General features: G+C 44.5%; 1 protein-coding gene across 4 annotated transcripts in view; it reads left to right on the top strand.

Moving 5' to 3' along the window:
* Positions 1–18,820, top strand: part of LOC121875690 (insulin gene enhancer protein ISL-2B-like) — a 317,957-nt gene extending 299,137 nt beyond the window's left edge. The window contains exons 6-7 of one of the 4 annotated variants that reach the window (XM_042380345.1): positions 5,078–5,204; positions 14,277–18,820. In XM_042380345.1, coding sequence (XP_042236279.1) covers positions 5,078–5,204; positions 14,277–14,606 — 457 coding nt within the window. In that variant the 3' untranslated portion in view covers positions 14,607–18,820. Of the gene's footprint in view, positions 1–5,077; positions 5,220–14,273 lie in introns of all 4 variants that reach the window. The other 3 variants (XM_042380337.1, XM_042380329.1, XM_042380321.1) reach the window with 3 other exon arrangements.
* The last annotated feature ends 998 nt before the right edge of the window (positions 18,821–19,818 follow it).

The raw sequence follows: 19,818 nt of genomic DNA, 5'->3' as shown, positions 1-19,818 counted from the left end.
GGCGCGGGTTTGTGGGCGGCGCCTAATTAACAGCTAGTTTACTCAGAATTTAAATGTTTATGTTATACGTGTCATCAATATACCACCATTCACCATAAAAATCTCTTTCCATGGGATTGAGTGACTTCTGTGCCGCTAATACTTATTCAACGCTGTGGGAAGGTACAGTAGTATGGTGGGTAAAGTTATTGTGAAGCTAGAAGTTAGAGACTATGAGTATAAAGGGGGTGGGGTAGGCTCTGGTGTACTAAAGAAATTAAACATGTTAGTTTTCAATTCCAAGAGAGAGAAAAAAATGCAAATCCCACCACACTGATGAAGAACCAAGATAAACAAACAGATACATAGATATTTATTCAATTAAATCGTCATACATGTTCACATTAATTCAGTAGGTACTGTATATAGACACTGCAGGTGTATCCGGGTGAACAATTCTTAATACAATACAACCAGGTAAAATATAAAATCAGTGAATCAATTATAAACTTTAATAATATATTAATACTACATTGCAAGTGAAAATAATATGAAATTATTAATAATTAAGGACAATTAAGACATCGAAAATAAGCAAAATAAAGCCTTCTAATTTGGCGGTACTTGACTTAGACAGTAATATACAGTAGAGAGGTATATCAGTGTGGTAGGTACAGTTCACCCACGCTGAGTCAGGACGTGTTAGAGGTTCACCCGCCAGTCTCACGCGTGAAGCTCCGTGCGATCAGGTGACTCCGGAACATTTCAAATCACACTGGGAACACTCCGAGTCACTGGTACAACACCGGTACAAAGTTGATTACTGGAACACACAGGAACACAACAGGTTCAAACTGTGACATTGCCAGATCACTAGAACAAGCTGGTTCACATTCTGGAAGGCTGCAATACACCAGTTTGTGGATAAAAGGTCAGCCGCCAACAAGCAGTGTACTGGGTGTATTAACACTGCTAACAGTGTATACATTACGTAAATAACAAAAGGTCTTCTCGACGCATTTTTAATTCCAATTAATCCTTCACTTGTGTGTATATAGAAAGAATTTATTAACTTCATGTAAAAACTAATTAAAAAATATGTTCAGAGAGACGCTCACACTTAAATATTTAACCCGAGAGAAACTCCTCACATGGATGCACACAAGTAGTTCAATTCCAAGAGAAATTTTTCACCGAAAACATCACCATGGGTACACCTTGCCCGGCCCCCAGACACCCTCACTACGGCACCGAGTGTGGGCTGGACACAAATATCTCTCCCTATTCACAAAAGGAATCAAATACTTCAAGGGCCTCACCGACAAACCGAATATAAACCTTGTGCCATAATGTACCGTCCTCTCCCTCATTGGTTCACGCGAGGTAAACCCACACAGTGAGCCCTAACTCCTCCAGATAGGTAGAAAATAACACGTCGAGTGCGCCGCCCTTTATTTAATTAAGAGTTACCAAGTGCTTAATTACACTATATGAGGGGGGTTGCACCTATTCCAAAATTTCCTCACTCGAAAGCTACTCCAAGTGTAGACTACCTGGCTTAAAAGTCCATAGACGGCCCTAGTGCACACATGAGCCTTCAACTCACACACAGGAGCACCATTGAAACTTTACTCATTAGTTGGTTTGGCACTTTGGCTATAAATGTGTATTACCCGAGAGTTTCCCTTTCATTTCATTCATTTCACTTCCCTATGAATATTGTAAGAGCTTTGTTAAGTGTTTCAGTAGAGGAGAAATCCAAGTTTGGGTCTTCTGTTCTTTCTAAAGAAAATAATTGTGTGTTATTTTGAGGTGTAGGAGGGAGTCGTGTTTGAGAAAGTCGTACAGTTTGTGATTAAGGTCGGGGGTCATGTTTTGTGGTGGTCGATGTTGTGTTTATTACCTGGAATAAACACAACAGTTGATACTAGATGCAGAGGATTCCTGTAGAGTATTCTCCCTCCCTCCCTCCCCATTCTCCTCCTCCCTCCCCATTCCTTTCCCCCTCTCCATTCTCTTCCTTCCTCCCCATTCTCTTCCTTCCTCCCCATTCTCTTCCTCCCTCCCTCCCTCCCTTCCCCTTTCTCCCTTTTTCCTTATGTCCTTCCTAATTTTTCTCCCTCGTTCCTACCGATTTTCTCCCCCCCCCTCTTTGTTTCCCTTCCTTTCTAGCCTCCCTCCCAGTTCCCCTTCCCTCCCTCTTTCCCCCTTCCGTTTTATTCCCTGTTTCTCTTCGGAAACAGAGGGAAACTAAAGGGGAGAAAGAAAATGAAAGAGAGAGAAAGAAAAGGGGAAGAGAGGGAAAGAAAAGGGGAGGGAGGGTCAGAGAGGGAAACTGAAGAAAATAGGGAAGGAGAGAAAGGTCTTATTTTGTGTTTGTCTGTTTATCACCTTTTGACTTCATGGATCATAATAAGCCCGACCAACTTTTGTATTTTTTCATATTTGTTTTCATTCCTAGCAATCTCCTTCCACCTCCCCTCAACTCCCTTTTCCTTTTCTCACATCTCCCCTTAAACCCCTCACCCCCTCAACTCCCTCCCATGTCTCTCCTCACCTGGCGTTCTTGAAGCACCGCCACTGAGTTCATCTGAGCAACAAGAAGTCAGGGTTCGGGGTTTTTGCCTGTTAATGGTGAGATTTTGTATTTGTATAATATTTTTGGCCCCTTTGACCAGGGGTCACGTTTGCTAGGGGACAGGGGGGTGAAGGAGAACCAGGAAGAGGAGACAAACGCGGCTAACGGGAAGAAGAGGGCGTTGGGGGAGGGAGGGAGGCAGGGAAGAGCTGGAGGAGGAGGAGGTAGTATGTGCTTCACTGTGTAGAACTTCAAAGTCTTCTTGGTGCCTTATGGACAACATGAACAACTTATAGTTTGCTAAACAAATTTCTTGATGTTGTCACTGACACGGTTCACCAACACTACTCACTCATCTGGAGATTTTCGCATGAAGCTGTTCGTGTTGTTGGTGAGCCACTGCAGGGTGTCTCCATGTCTGTTTGTCCCCGTGGATGTCTCAAGACTTACGGAAGACGGAGTATGTCCCGGTGGAGCTTCTCTGTCATGGAGTCGCCACGGTCGCTGGCGACATGGAGGACACGGTTGCCTCTCGTCCAGTACCTGAATAAATGCTAATTAAAGCGAATGTGTTTCCTGTGATGTATTGACATCGGGCTCACAAGCGGAGTCTCCCACCTCACTGCATCTTGACGCCAGTGACCTCGTGACCTCTGCCAAGGCGCTGCAGCAGTGACTCCGTAACCTCTGCCAAGGCGCTGCAGCAGTGACCCCATGACCTGTGGCAGGGTGCTGCAGCAGTGACCCCGTAACCTCTGCCAAGGCGCTTCAACAGGGTGTTGCAGCTGACGCCTTGACCCATTCCACGAAAAATTTCTTCAAGATACCATTTTTTTTATTCCCTCTCCCTCTTCTCTCCCTGTATTCTTCACTCTCTTCTCATCTCAATCTATCATCTGCACACCTTATTCTTCCTTTCCACTTCCCCCTTCTTTCGTCTCCTCCCCCTCCCCCCCCATTTCGCCCTCCCCTCGTTCACCCGTCTCTCTCCCACCTTCCTTCCCCTTGTTTGTTTACCTCCCGAGGGTGGACCAGCGTGTTGTTGGTTCCCTGGAGGCGGGGAGGTGGGTGGGGCAGGCGCGCCGGGATGTACCTGAGCAGCTCCACTCCCAGCCTCACTCCACCACTCCTCTCTTCTCTCGTCGACATCATTGTTCCCTCCATCCACACACTCCTTGCCATTAATCGTCACGTACCACCAGAATGCGACTTCATATTTTTATGCTCTGCCAACGAAAGTAAATCACTATGTTTATGTCTTAATTCTCCCACCATTCCATCTCACTAGTTCTGCGCAATAACCCAGTACCTTTACAAATAAGGAATCACGTGAATATTAGACACCCCAGTTTACTCAACATAAAGATTGGCTACCCTAACGCTACCTGGGGTCGTTAGGTTAGCGTTAGGGTGGTTGATCTTCAGGTGAAATAAGCTAGGGTGTGTAATCTTCAGTAGTCCCAAATATGTAAATTTTCAAAGATTCCAAAAGTCCTGTCATGGTTATTGGTTTTTCGTCACTATAGTTCTCAGTGCATTTGTATATATTTTTTTTTCATGTTGTATTTATGTATTTTGCTTTGCCGACTAAACCTGCGACGCTCAGTAAGGTTAATTAGCTCCAGGTGCACAGTAGGTAGAGCCTCGGTTATCTCTCATGACCTTTCCTGTCTTCTTCATGTCTTCGTTGTTTGATTACCTGGAACTGAGCTGTTATACCTTTGGTCTTTTCCGCCTTTGTTATCTCCCTTTAATTTTCTCTTTCATCCTCTTTCTTGTCCTCTATTTTTTTTTTAATTCCCTCTACCTATCGTTACCTCCATTTTCCTCCCCCTTTTTCATCCCTTCTTGCTTGTATGTTCCCACACATCTCCCTCTCTCCCCACCTTACCCGGCCCGGCCAGTTCAGGTGTCACCATGGCCGATCTGTGTTGCCTCCGTTACCAACAACATCTTGCCTTGAGGTCTTTGCTCATTTTATTTCACCCACTGGTCAAAGTCCTTCACCAACACTCGGGCTTATTTGTCCCACTTTTCCTACCAGAATTTCTCGCCTCTGATGTTCACAACCGATCATCCATGCGTGAGAGTCTGTCGGTAACCGAGAGAGATTTACGCAGATGTGCATACCTGGGTAGATATTATATTGAGCCCAATACTTACCTGCCAGGATTTATGGTATAGTTTTATCTTGAAGTTGAATTTTCATCTTTCTTGAGTGATATGATACCCACCATTGGAGAGAACTATTCTTCTTTTTTATTAGTTTTGGGTCTTTGATTAATATTCCCCATTAAATATTTTTGTTTTGCGGGTAATTATCTCTGCATTGACAGTTATTATAGGTATCGTAACCAAATGTATCCCCCCCCTGTTTGTTTTTTTTAGTTATTGTACATATTGTAATTAAACCCATCCTCCATGTATTAGCAGCTATTGTAGATATTGTAACTCGATGTATCATTCTCACTCCCATGTTGATCGAAGACGGCTCACTCACCTCCCTCTTTCTCTTGGCAGATTCTGCGTCGGGGACCGGTTTTACCTGTGTGACAACAAGATCCTGTGCGAGTACGATTACGAGGAGCGTATGGTGTTCGCCAACATGTCGTATTCCTCAGACTCACTGGCGCACATCAAGCGACAAGTTAGTGACCTCCAGGTAGCGTTCGTTCAACTGCGCACTGCCAACACCACAAGCACACCCTGGCTCCATTCTCACTACCAGGGATCTCTTCTCTGTCTGTCTCTCGTTTCGTACTTTGTCTTCGTGATTTTTATTATTTTTTTTTTGGTCTTTGGCATCTCAAAAAAATTCGTCTTTTTATTTCCACTTTATGGTTCTCTTTTGTTTGTTTATTTGTTTTTTCTCTTCATATGCTGTCTCTCGCATCGTTTATTGAAGACTCTTTATCTAAGTATTCGTCATCTATCATCTCGGTTTGGCTTTTGTTTCTATTTTTTGTTTCCGTTAAAGATAGAGACAATTTTTCGCTTGATTACTTCTTCCTTGTTTCATTCATTCATTATTTTTCCTGATTTTCCTGTTTTTATATTATTAGGTTTTCTTGATTTCTTGTTTCATTCATTCATTGACTTTCCTGATTTTCCTGTCTTTGATATTTTTTTGTATTTTTTCCTGATTTCTATTTCGCTTCTCTCATTATTTCTTTCATCTTGCAAATCACGATTGACCATCACCCCCTCGATTCTTTATCAGATTAAACCTAATTAAGAAGAAAATTGGCATAAATACACCCTATTATAGCCCCTCCCCCCTCCCCCACACAATGGTAATTAATTAACAAAATAATAATTTGTGCGTTTTTGGTCATGTTATAGAGGGAAAAAATATCACGAATTTAGTTTTTTTTTAGTCTTTTAACTTCTATACATGGAACCACCAACACTATATAAAGTTGAAATTATAGATAAACTTGAATTTCATGTCATTATAATCGTACCACAGGACTCATTGTAGCCCCCAGGCAGGTCATATGTGCTTGAATGGGAAAAGACGTGTTGCATTTGTACTTCCATCCTAAAGTACAATAATTTAATAAATTCTCAAATATGATCTTCTTATCTATCTGCTACTGACACATTTTTCATCGTTTTTTTGCTTTTCATTATTATTATTATTACTTTTTATCATTATTTTTACCATTTTTCTTGGTCAATTTGTGCCAATTTTTCACCTTCCTGGTATCCGTTGGGTTTTCATCACGTGCGGGGGTCGATCACGCTGTAGCCGTTTCAGTACTTCCTTTACTGTATATATCCACACAACATTATGTCTCAAGATTCTTCAACAGCTCTCGAACTTTTTGTGTTTCTTCTCTCGGGTTTTTTCTTTATGTTAACTCCTACTTCGTTTCCTTATCCTCTTAAATATATTCTGTTTTATTCTTTTGTACTCCTCTTCCTCTTTTCTTTGGTCGTTTTTTTTCCTTTTCATCTTTCTGTCTGTGTTCTTCCTTCTTCTTCTCTTCCTTCTCTTGTTTCAAGTGACTGTTTGGTCGTTCCTGTAGACCTATGGCCACTTTTAATAAAGCGGCAGTAGACGGATGTCCCACAACACCCTCTCAACTCCGCCACGGACGCCCACCCACCAAAAAAGAAACCATTCCTGTGCCCTTGAATTTCCATCGACTTTTCGTAAGTTTTCACCAAATATAAAATAATAATAATATTAATAATCTACTCGTATACAAAGACGAGTTAATCAAGTCCTGGGGAGGCGCAGGGGATTGTGGGTCATCTGAGACAGGTATCTAACCAAAGGTAAACAGTGTACTGGATGAGAGAAAGCTTGCATAGTTCAGCTGCTTCACTAACACCAATGCTATGCACTTGGGAAAGGCCATCATGACGAGGAACTGTACTCGGGGTTGCTCATAAGAGGTACAGGGTTTTCAGTGGTACAGACTCGGATGTATATAGTAGTGCCGGGTAAATATTGACCTTCATTATGTTGATTCAGGACATATGAAGCTGCTACTTATATGCAATACCCTTAAATATATAAGACTCGATTTTTATAATAATAGACACTAGTCAATATTGATGCCGCGTGATATTTTTTAAAGGATGAATTTTTTAAGTTATAGGGACCGTGTTTAATGGGCACTACTTTATACCTTGTGAGTTATAAAGGGCAACTTCCGTGTTCCCGTTTGTTGTATCAATTTTTTTTAGATGTTTTTCCCCTTTTTTCAGTTCCAGTTTATTTGTTTTTGTTATTCCTGTTATTGTTTTTATACGGTACGTTTTTAACCCGTTTATGCGAGTCAGTTGATCATCTGTACATTATTATTATTATCTTTTTAGTTCTTTTTTTTTTTAATCTATTTATTTCCGTATCAATTATTCGACTCATTCTACCCTCTCCTGTTCTCGTTGGTTGATTTCGTGTGTTCAAATGACTGGCTGCCGTCCGGTCATTAAGCCACTCCCATTTAATGAACACCTGGCCGGTCCTCGTTGATCAAGCTTTTACACAAATCAGTGATCGTTAAGCATAATAATGTGGCCGCTGGTCTGTCAAGCCATCCGACCTTTTTTATTCCCCAGTGGTCTTTTGTTTCTCTGATTACATCGTTAGAAATTATTACAGATATTAGTTTTTGTTTTACGTTGCCGTTCATTGAATGGTTTTGTGAATATTGACTTGGAATCTGTAAATGAATGTTAAGTACCGATTTTCGTTCATCAGTGCTAATTCATTATTAATGGTTCACATCTATTCGTTAACTAAAATCCCCTTCGTTAACTATACATCTATTGTTAATCCGTAATCAACCCTTCGTTAACCAACCTTATTATTTTATTATTGTCTAACAACTTATATTCCTTATACCCCCATTAAGCAGTCTTTATTTTAACCAAGTTTCTCGTTAATGCTTTTCGTTAACCAGTCCCATCTTTCGTTAACACCTTTCATTAACCATTCCCCTTTCTTTAAAACGTTTCGTTGAGTAACACCCTTTCATTAAACCCTTCCTTTAAACTAGCCCCACCTTTCGTTAACCAGTCCCCCTTTCGTTCCAGAACGGGACCACGAAAGTACCCTTGAAGGACATGCCTGAAATGCTTACGTCGTGATGGTGTAAGGTCAGTCAGGCTGCCGCTAACTGTTAACACCTCCCCCCTTCCTCCTGGCTGCCGCTAACTGTTAACACCTCCCCCCTTCCTCCTGGCTGCCGCTAACTGTTAACGCCTCCCCCCTTCCTCCTGGCTGCCGCTAACTGTTAACGCCTCCCCCCTTCCTCCTGGCTGCCGCTAACTGTTAACGCCTCCCCCCTTCCTCCTGGCTGCTAACTGTTAACGCCTCCCCTTCCTCCTGGCTGCCGCTAACTGTTAACACCTTCCTCCTGGCTGCCGCTAACTGTTAACGCCTCCCCTTCCTCCTGGCTGCCGCTAACTGTTAACACCTCCCACCTTCCTCCTGGCTGCCGCTAACTGTTAACACCTCCCACCTTCCTCATGGCTGCTGCTAACTGTTAACACCTCCCACCTTCCTCCTGGCTGCCGCTAACTGTTAACACCTCCCACCTTCCCCTGGCTGCCGCTAACTGTTAACACCTCCCACCTTCCCCTGGCTGCCGCTATCTGTTAACACTCTCCCCTGGCTGTTGCTTACTGTTAACACATCCCACCTACTCCCTGGCTGTTGTTGCTAACTGTTAACACTCCCACCTCAGGCTATTGCTAACTGTTAACACCTCCCACCTTCCCTGACTGCCGCTAACTGTTAAACTCCCACCTTCCCCCTGGCTGTTGCTAACTGTTAACACCTCCCACCTTCCCCCTGGCTGCCGTTAACTGTTAACACCTCCACCTTCCCCAGGCTATTGCTGTTAACACCTCCCACCTTCCCCTGGCTGTTGCTAACTGTTAACACCTCCCACCTTCCCCCTGGCTGCCGCTAACTGTTAACACCTCCCACCTTCCCCAGGCTATTGCTGTTAACACTTCCCACCTTCCCCTGGCTGCCGTTAACTGTTAACACCTCCCACCTTCCCCAGGCTGCTGTCAACACCTCCCACCTTCCCCTGGCTGCCGCTAACTGTTAACACCTCCCACCTTCCCCTGGCTGTTGCTAACTGTTAACACCTCCCACCTTCCCTGGCTGCCGCTAACTGTTAACACCTCCTACCTTCCCTTGGCTGCCATAACTGTTAACACTACCCACCTACTCCCTGGCTGCTGTTGCTAACTGTTAACACCACCCACCTACTCCCTGGTTGCTGCGTTAGTAATTATTAACACCACCCACCTACTCCCTGGCTGCTGTTGCTAACTGTTAACCCTACCCACCTACTCCCTGGCTGCTGTTGCTAACTGTTAACACTACCACCTACTCCCTGGCTGCTGTTGCTAACTGTTAACCCTACCCACCTACTCCCTGGCTGCTGTTGCTAACTGTTACACTACCCACCTACTCCCTGGCTGCTGTTGCTAACTGTTAACACTACTCCACCTACTCCCTGGCTGTTGTTGTTAACTGTTAACACCAACCGCCTTCTCCTGGCTCCTGTTGCTAACTGTTAACACAACCCACCTACTCCCTTGGCTGCTGTTGCTAACTGTTAACACCACCCACCTACTCCTGGCTGCTGTTGCTAACTGTTAACACCACCCACCTACTCCTGGCTGCTGTTGCTAACTGTTAACACCACCCACCTACTCCTGGCTGCTGTTGCTAACTGTTAACACAACCCACCTACTCCCTGGCTGCTGTTGCTAACTGTTAACACAACCCACCTACTCCCTGGCTGTTGTTGCTAACTGTTAACACCACCCACCTTACTCCCTGGCTGTTGTTGCTAACTGTTAACACCACCCTCCTTCTCCTCTGGCTGCTGCTAACTGACACCACCCGCCTACTCCCCTGCTGCTGTTGCTAACTGTTAACACTCACCCACCTACTCCCTGCTGTTGCTAACTGTTAAACTACTCCACTCCCTGGCTGCTGTTGCTACTGTTAACACTACCCACCTACTCCCTGGCTGCTGTTGCTAACTGTTAACACCACCCGCCTTCTCCCTTGGCTCCTGTTGCTAACTGTTACCACAACCCACTCTCTCCCTGGCTGCTGTTAACTGTTAACACTAATTCGCCTTCTCCCTGGCTCCTGTTGCTAACTGTTAACACAACCCACCTACTCCCTGGCTGTTGCTAACTGTTAACACCACCGCCTTCTCCCTTGGCTCCTGTTGCTAACTGTTAACACAACCCACCTACTCCTGGCTGCTGTTGCTAACTGTTAACACCACCCACCTACTCCCCTGTTGTTGCTAACTGTTAACACCTCCCACCTACTCCCTGGCTGCTGTTGTAACTGTTAACACAACCCACCTTACCCCTGGCTTGTTACTCAACTGTTAACACCACCCACCTACTCCCTGGCTGCTGTTGCTAACTGTTAACACAACCCACCTACTCCCTGGCTGCTGTTGCTAACTGTTAACACCACCCACCTACTCCCTGGCTACACCTTCACCCTAGCTGTTGGTAACTATTAACAACACTTAGACTGGCGCTAACTGATACTCCAGCAGCGACAGGTGTGAGAGCAACTACAGGTGTGACAGTAGTTACAGGTGTGACAGCAACTACAGGTATGACAGCAGTTACAGGTGTGACGTCTCTGCAGGTGTGACAATGGCGTTATGGGTGACAGGTGTGACAGCGGTGACTGGTATCAAAACAACGACTGAGGTGACACTCACGACAAGTGACAGCAGCAATAGGAGTGACAGGTGTGACAGCAGCGTTAAAGGTGACATGTGTAATAGCAGCGACAGGTGTGTGACAGCAACAACATGTGTGATAGAAGAATCAGACAGCTGTACAGTAGGGTGAGTGTTAGGTGAATCAGACTACACCTGACTACTGAGGCACCTGATCACCCTTGACGCACGCCAGTCTGTCCAGCGTGTATGTGTTAGGGTCCAGTGTAGAGGAAGGGGTGAAGGGGAGGGTTGAAGGGAAGGAAAGGGATGAGGGGTAGAGCCATCCTGTGTGGCTCTGCAAACTCCTCTCCCAGCTGTCTGTCTGTCTGTCTGTCTGTCCTCACGTGTCTTATTCCTCTGCTGTCAAGACTTTATCAACCTTCCTATACTACAGTGTTGGTACCCACGCCAGCCACAACACAACGAGGCTCCGCAGTCCTTATACATACACACAGCCTACCACAACCAGCATGCACGCTCACATGCGCATGAACAGTACGCACCATGCATGAAACTCCACCGCACCTGCATGTGCTGTTATTAGGTATCACCTTGCACGCACATATAGCTACACCGCACACGCAGTATAGGATGACTCTCCCTGCACGCATTCTGTGTTGCTGTTCCACCACTTGCTACGGAGTCTTTTATTGAATTGCCCTTCATTAATTTAATTGGACAGACTCCTATACCTACTGCTTTCCAATTAGCGATTAGCGCTTTGCACCTTGTTCCACTAATGTTCATCTTTTATTTGACAAATATAGGGTTCTTAAAAGCTGGTCCGTGTTAGGTGATGGTCATACCTCCCTCCTCCTCCTCCTCCTCCTCCCTCCTCCTCCCTATCCTCCCTCTCTTCCCTCCCTAACCTGTTTACCTGAAATGCCATACTTGTTTTTTCCTCAGGTTTTAAAGTCTATTATTTATACTTTCTTCTTAAACGGCTTTTGTACAGCTCTCTCTCTCTCTCTCTCTCGCCATTTTACGTCATCAAAACAGAAATTGCAGAAGCCGCCTTTGGGAGGAACCAGAAGGGGCCGGCAGTATTGTAACTCACAGGGAATCCATCCATAACATTATGTTGATCACCTCCAACGATGACGGGAATTTACACATAAGTGATGAGCACAGTTGGTCGAGGATTTATGCCAGAGTGACGAGGGTGTTGGCAAGACGGATTAGCATATAACATTAGAGAGAGAGAGCGAGAGAGAGAGAGAGAGAGAGAGAGAGAGAGAGATTTTGATGAAGGTAGATAGATAGATAAATAAATAGAGATAGATAGATATTCAGTAAAGTCGATATTAAATAAAGTACATAGAAAGTGCAGTGCATTAACATTAAAGTATAAAAAAAGAGACGTTAACCTAGATCAACTGTGTGAGTGATTTACGTCTAGTGCAGCCAAATGAGACAAATTTACACACACGCAATAGTAATATTCTTTCCACGTCTCAATAATTTTTGCCTAACCTGCCCATCTTCACTATACTCGTCAGCTTTCTCTTGTAGGACACGCGGCGTCTCTTGTTCCCTCTCGTAAGGTATATTCACTCTCGTCTTTTATTTCTGCCTCTCGTGCGTAACATGTCGGGTGTCCATAAAAAAAAAAGAGTAAAGTGTTTGAGGTAAGAGTTGGTTAGTTCCATTGCATGTAACTAACAGCCCAAAACAAGCTCGGAATGCAAATGGTTGTTTAGCGTGCTGGTTATTTATATTTCTTTACTGTTTACGACTTCAAACGTTTCCAGCTGGGTGGACTGGGCCAAGAGTTGTTGGCCAGCGTATTCATATGAATGTATTCTTCACATGAATACGGAATAATGGAACGTTTTTCATCCGCTTTGGAATCTAGTCTGGGTGGCTTAATGGACGCATTCACGTCGTCATGCTGTATAAGCCCCGGTGTGGCCGTCACTTACGCACGCTACCCGGAGATCAGGGACTTCACTTTTATTTTGGGACCTAATGGGTCCTTTTTGCTTGTGGGCCACCCCCTCCCTCCCTCCCTCCCACCCACTCCTGTAGCTCAGAGCAACCAGTCCAGTGAACCTCCATATAATGCACTTCTCTCTCCATATAATCCGCTAGATGGGGGTTACACAATTAACGGACCCTCGATGTAACGGACTTTCCTCTCCCTATAGTCCATTATAAAGAGGTTTCACTGTATGCCTGCCCCCCCTTACTCTACGTTTTACTCACATTTCCTGTCTTGTGCCTCCCGGCTCCCCAGAGGAGTCATCACCACCACCTTTGCTGCACCTCTGCACACCAACTACTTAACGCTGATCATAACTCAACAACATCTTGAAAGTAATATCTCTTAACTTGCTAAAAATTGCTTCAGAAAAAAATATATCTTTCGCATGAGTAATTCCTATCTATCTTACTCACAGTTGGTCGCTGGCCTAACACGGCGCGCTAACCCTACACTTGCCAGTCCATTGACACTCCCTGGATAAATGGGGAATAGGTTAGGTTAGGTTAGGAAGTGTGTGAAGCATTCGAGTAACATGCGGTTCTTTTGATGTAGTTGAATTATGTTTAGTGTTATTTGAGTTTTGGTTATACATAAATATATTTATTGTTATTTTACTATTTTGATTTTCAGTATTTTGTTAAGTATAACTACATCTGTTTAATAAAAGTTATGACCAAAAAAAAAAAGGCTTCATAGAATTAGACTTCGACTTACAATCATGAAAGTTAATTTCCTGGATTTTTTTATTAAGTTTATTAAAATTTAATAAATTTTACATGAGGTGATACGGAATACGGACGGCAGAATAAGGAAACCTATCATCTCTAACTACCCATACCCAGTCTAACTAAACTAACCTAACGTAACCCACCATAAACTAACCCATCCTAAACTAACCCAGTCTAAACAAACCCAACTACAAAAATAACCCAAGATTCATTAAGTAAAGTTAGGTTAAATCTTGGTTGGGTGCGTTAGTGTTGTCGACCACCGAGTATAAACAGTCACAAGAAATAAAAAAAAAAATAAAAATCTGGAAATTTAAATCCAACTTAATTGGTTAGATTATATTTATTAATGATGAGTCGTTTACGTTGTGTCCGGAGGTGCGAGAATCTGCCGCAAATATAAAGTTAAAACTGGGATAAGTTCCAAAGCCACGTGTCTTTAACTCTCATCCTTCGCTTGTTACCTGTACACTCTAAACCCAACACGAATGGGCAATTATTTCCCCCTTCATTTCTTTTATTCCTCTCACTACAATATCCTTCACGCTATACTGTACATGTAACATACAACCTGCATCCATTTAACTGTAGAAAATAGATATATTTATTACCTAACATATCAATATTTTTTTCTCATATGTGTAAGGGGTTGTGTTTGTGTATACAGTTTTATGTCGACTTGTACTGTGTCGCTACTGTTACCTTCACCATCTTGTTGCCATGATGATAATATACCTCCTTAACCTTGTGTTTCTTGTCTTTGCCAGCAGCCCCCGGAGGAATCTGGCTTGGCTCAACGTGGCAACTCCTCTACCCACGGCACGACCCTCCCCCAGCAGCCCAACCAGCAGCACCAGCTGGGGATGAACGGCATGAGTCTCGGTGGTGGTGCGGGCAACGGTCCGGGCACCTCGGGGATGCTTCTGCCCACGCCCCTGGGGGACCGCAGCGGACTGGGGGATCATCACCTCGGGGGCGCCGACGGGGTGCTAAAGGCCCCCGCTGCTCCTCCACAGCCCAACAGCTCCAATCAGGCGGTGGCTGACGACGCCTCTAGTGGCTACGGTAGTCCCGACTCTCTCACCATGGAGGACCGATGAGACGCGGCCGGGAGGGGGCGGAAACGGCGGCGGACATGACCATCACAGCCTCCATCGCAGCTACCGCACATACCGTCGCAGCTACCGCAGGTACCGCCGCAGCTACCGCAGGTACCGTCGCAGTCTCATCAACAAATGCCACACACGTCGTCAACGCAGGCACCGCAGTTTCCTTTCCAAATGCCACAAATGCCGCCGCCGCACATGTCTCCTATGACATCGACAATGCCGCAGTTATCATCAATGCAGCAACACCGGCGGCCGCTGCCATCACTGCCGCACCCGCTGCACCCTCAAGCATCAGAAATGTTCCGGGGAGCGACAGGACAATCACAGCCACAGTGGCGGCCTCCATTTTGATCAGCAGTGACGGCGGCCCAAGCAAGCCACCAGTGTGGGTCGACACAGCGGCCCCTACACCACCACACCTGATGGAGGTATCAACCTGGCGTCAGGGACACCTGCCATCACCCGCCCGCCATCTTGGTGAAGCGTAGCCCTGGCGCTTCTCAGCACCACAGTTGCTGGGATGGAATACTTTACTGGTGCTTGTGTGACGGCTCAATCGATGGTGTTGGCTGAACGCTAATGGTGTCGTTTAGTCATGACACGGTCGGGCCTGACGGCGACGGTAGCGATGAACTCCTGCGATGAGTGGCGTCTTCTCCCGCGAGTAGCCCCCTCCCCAGGTCACTCACCTGCCCCGATAACAACTGATCCCCAACAACCAATCAGCAAGTTTTATCAACAATCAACATTTTACAAACCGTAGAGAATCGAGACTCGCCCGCCTATGAAAAGAAGGCGTTGCTACGACGGTGAATTCTCGCTAACAGAAGCAAGAACTGATTAATGATTTTTTTAAGGCTCTGTTATGTGATATGTAAAGCATTATTGTAATGAGTGGTGAAAGCCTCAAAGAAACATGAATAATATTATTTGTAAATATAATTTTAAGGTTATTGTGTGAGGTTACGGACTCTCCCCTTTTTCTGTGAGTGTTCGGAACAGAAGGGGACATCCTGAGTTGCATGTACAGTGACGAAAAACTCTTCCTATCTTGGTGTGCCATAAAGACCTACTTTTTAGCAGTTAAACTTAGTTTTTCGTCCCTACGAGCCTACGGGGTTGATCACTCTACAGCCTCGAGAACTGGACAAGCTGCGCTAGTCAAGTGAGGGAGCAGAACAAAACAAATAGAAATAACAAGTCACACCAAAAGTGCTCGCAAGGAATTTTTGTGTGTGTCGCGGAAGAGCTTGAGAAGGTTAGCACTGGCCACCTCCTGTGTGTGGCGGATCCAGTGTATTAAATCTCGTCACTCGAACAGAAACATGCTTGGAAACCGCTTGTTTGTGTTCCCCCATACGTAACAGAGTAGTTCCGTAACAAACATACAAGACTATACATGAGCAAGTAGCACCGGACAGGTTGAATGTATATAATGTGCACAATTGCTTTCACCAACCTGATCTGGCTTCCCATTTTCTATACACACCTAGTCGCAGCTCACACTAATTTACACTGTATATCAACGTAGCTTTGCAGGATAGAGTCTCACTCGCTCCCCGCCCAGTGGACTGCAACACGTCAAAGTCGGAGGGTCTATATCAGTGGGCGGAGTGTCCGTGATAGCTCAGTCTTGAATTATTTACGACTGGAAGATTGCCAGTAAAGTGTCAACAGAACACCGCCTCTGCTTCTGTTTTGCTGGAGTTCTTAATTAGAGTTGTCGACGTAATCATTTCCTAACAGTTGGAGACGCTTGAAGGCTGCTGGGCGCGGGGCGAGTGGGGGGAGCCTCGCGGAAATTACGTTGACGTACAGTAAATGTGATACTTGTGACGGGCACATACAAATATGTGAGAGTGAGTGAGTGACATGAAAACATTATTCCATAAAGAATATAAATAATGTCTTTTAAAAGTTACTGGAAGATGGATTGTATTATTTCTTTTGACTTATCAGATGTTATGGAATAATGGCGATTGGTGGTGTGTGGACGGTATCGTTATGGCTGTTTTCTCATATTCTTGTTGTTCATTTACTGTATGTACAAAGTTTAAATGTTATCATCAAGGACATTAAATGATTATAATGATTATCATAACTGTTTCCATAATTATGTTTCATTCTATTTAGTTCTAGTATTACCAACAGTCTCGTAATATCCTTCGGAAGATTTTTTGGTTCTGTCACGGTTCACTGGTGTACTTCTCTTGATGTTACCTGCGGCTAGTTTGGGTGTCCGACGTGCAGGTGGTGTGTGAAACAGCGGCCGAGGCCCCGGGCTGGTGCACCTACACAAACAAATTTTTCGACTTCTATTATTAGTCCAAATATTAGTCTGATTTGTCCTCCGTTATAGAATAATTATTAAAACAATAATGTTGGTGAGTTTCCGGCAGCAGAATCTCAAAGCGGTGCATCCTGACAAGTGAGCAGCGACCAGCATTACCTTACACACTACTACAATAGCTTGGCACGATCCCGATGTGTTTCCAATGCTGTTTCAAACGCGTCTGCCCCTCCTCCCCCACCCAGAATACGCCTGTCACACGACGGGGTCTGCGTTAGCTCAATCACTCGAATGATATGTTTACTTAGTGTACAGACTACTCAATCCCATTTAGAAACTGTATTCAATTCATCGGAAAGGGTTCAAGGGCTTTACTTTGAATATTTCTCTTAACAAAGGTCAGATCCTCTTTAATTTAGAGAAGGCATCATGGTCCGCTGATAGTTTAGATGGCACCAGCTAGATGGTTCTACATCTTTTGGAAGCTGTTTTACTCTCCCGTGTGTGTGGATCAAAAGACCACATCAGGGGTTTAGGAATGGCCTGGAAAATTGTATTTAGATGCACCAGCATGTTCAATTCAGTACCAAGCATTGTTAGTCATACTTTTTCTTCTTTTTTTCTCTTTCTTTCCTTCGGTCGGTGCCCAACCCCAGACGAAAGCAATGAGTAATGACTACATTTGTTCACCCCCGTGCACTGAGAGAAACTCAACCATGGTACAACTCTTAATGGATATTCGCGACAACAGTTATAAATATCATGCGAGATTATCTGAACTTGTCATCATCCTCAAGTATACGCTAATTATTATTTCACACAGTTGCCCGCGCGACATGGGCAGCAGGTCTGTGAGGCGGACCCTTCAGTTCCCCCGAGGAGCTGGTCACAGTCTTCTCCTCGGCCTTGCTGGGGGAGGGAGAGAGAGAGAGACCAGAGACCTTCGCCGTACATGTCGCGAGCGGGATCTTCTGTTCATATTTATTGAGAATGTATGTAGTGACGTTCAGTGCTAAGATACAAGTCGGCTGAACCATAAAGTATAAAAATAAATACAGTTTGACACAATGTACAATGATTCAAGTTGAGGCAACGACCAAACTTATTGTGATTGGTGTATAGAATCACTTGTTTGGACTGTGACGCGGCAATGGCTGGCTTATATCTTGGTACGGGCGGTTCCCCCCCCCCCCCCCCCCCCAATATCTTTGTTAAACTATACATGTGCTCAACAATCCTAACACTCGTTTCTCAGCATTTGACCTGTTTTATACACAGTGAATAGTATTTTGATAGACTGATGAAGAGAATGAATTGCCCATCATCGCTGGCGAACGTCAAAATTTTACAACAATTACAGATTTCTACTCATTTTATATTCATGCACCGAAAATTTAAGATTGGGATTGACAGATTAATTTGAGTTGCGATAAATTGTGATCAGAGGTTAAAAATAACTTAAATTATCAGTTTAACTACAGTAAACAAATAGTGAACACTGCTACCATGTTAACGGTTATTAATTAATAATAACTTGTTATCAATATAGTTCATGGGCATTTATTGAAACTACACAAATACTTTATTCTCCTTCCCTGTTCACAAAAGCTCAGTTTATAGATATGGAAAAAAAGGTTTAATTATTGTCACCCATCGTTAATGAAATATGAATTATCATTATTTTTATTATTAATGTTCATTTCCGGAGTGTGATGATCCTGATAGTTTCATAATCATGATGAATATGTCTTATTTTTTATTATTATTATTTTTATTAGATTTGATGGTCTTCATATGGTTTTATAAACATTCCTGTGACCCCCATCCTCACCTCTCTGTATTCGGGTTCCTCAAAATACGACAAAAATCACTAAAACTCAATTAAAAAAAAAAGCCACACCAGCTGCGGCCCCCCGGTTGATAGGTCTTGTTGATGTAGCGGCTCACAGCGGCTTGTGGGCATCACCGCCTCACCCAAGACCATTTGTAAACAAACTCATCAAATTGTGTAAAACATACCAGTGTGTTAAGAATAAAGCAAACACTATCTGGCATTTCAATTGTACTTAACGATCTGCTTCGCCAGGCGCTGCAGGTTAGAATGACCTGCTTCACCAGATACTGCAGATTGGAATGACCTGCTTTGCCAGGCGCTGCAGGTTGTAATGATCTGCTTCGCCTGGCTCTGCAGGTTGGAATGACCTGCTTTACCAGGTACTGCAGGTTGTAATGATCTGCTTTACCAGGCGCTGCAGGTTAAAATGACTTGCTTTGCCAGGCGCTGCAGATTGTAATGATCTGCTTTGAATGGTGTTGGAGATTGGAATAACCTGCTTCGCCTGGCGCTGCAGGTTGGAATGACCTGTTTCGTCAGGTCCTGCAGACTGTAACTATCTGCTCTGCCTGTGGCTACAAATTGTAACAGTCCCGTCCTGTACGTGCTTCAAGTCTTTGCGAATGACAAGTGAAGGCCACAGTCTGTAAGACCGTGGAAACAGACCGTAGCCTGTACTGTCACGTAGGACTACTCGTGCAGACCGGAGGTTGTGTGGTGATAATAGTCATTTGTGCAGGCCAGAGACTGTATTGGGAATACTACTGTCGCTGATACAGGTCGCAGACTGACTGTACCAGGACGAACAGTCATGGTGTAGCTCGCAGACTGTAATAGGAGAACCATTATAATTCGTACAGGCCGCAGACTTCAGGGATGGCCACATCCACTGGTGCAGGCCGCACCTGCAGACTACACCGGGATGACCACTCACTGTGTGGTGTAGGCTGCTGCTACTGTACCAAGATGCCAGTCGCTGGTTCAGGTACCAGACTACCAGAATGACTAGGGTGCAGGCCGTATAGACTGTACCGGGATGGCCAGTCATTGATCCAAACCACAGACTGTACCGAGATGGT

The sequence above is a fragment of the Homarus americanus genome, unplaced genomic scaffold (assembly GCF_018991925.1).
Source record: "Homarus americanus isolate GMGI-L3 unplaced genomic scaffold, GMGI_Hamer_2.0 scaffold55524, whole genome shotgun sequence".
Lineage (NCBI taxonomy): Eukaryota > Metazoa > Arthropoda > Malacostraca > Decapoda > Nephropidae > Homarus > Homarus americanus.
This window is presented reverse-complemented; position numbering and strand designations above follow the sequence as displayed.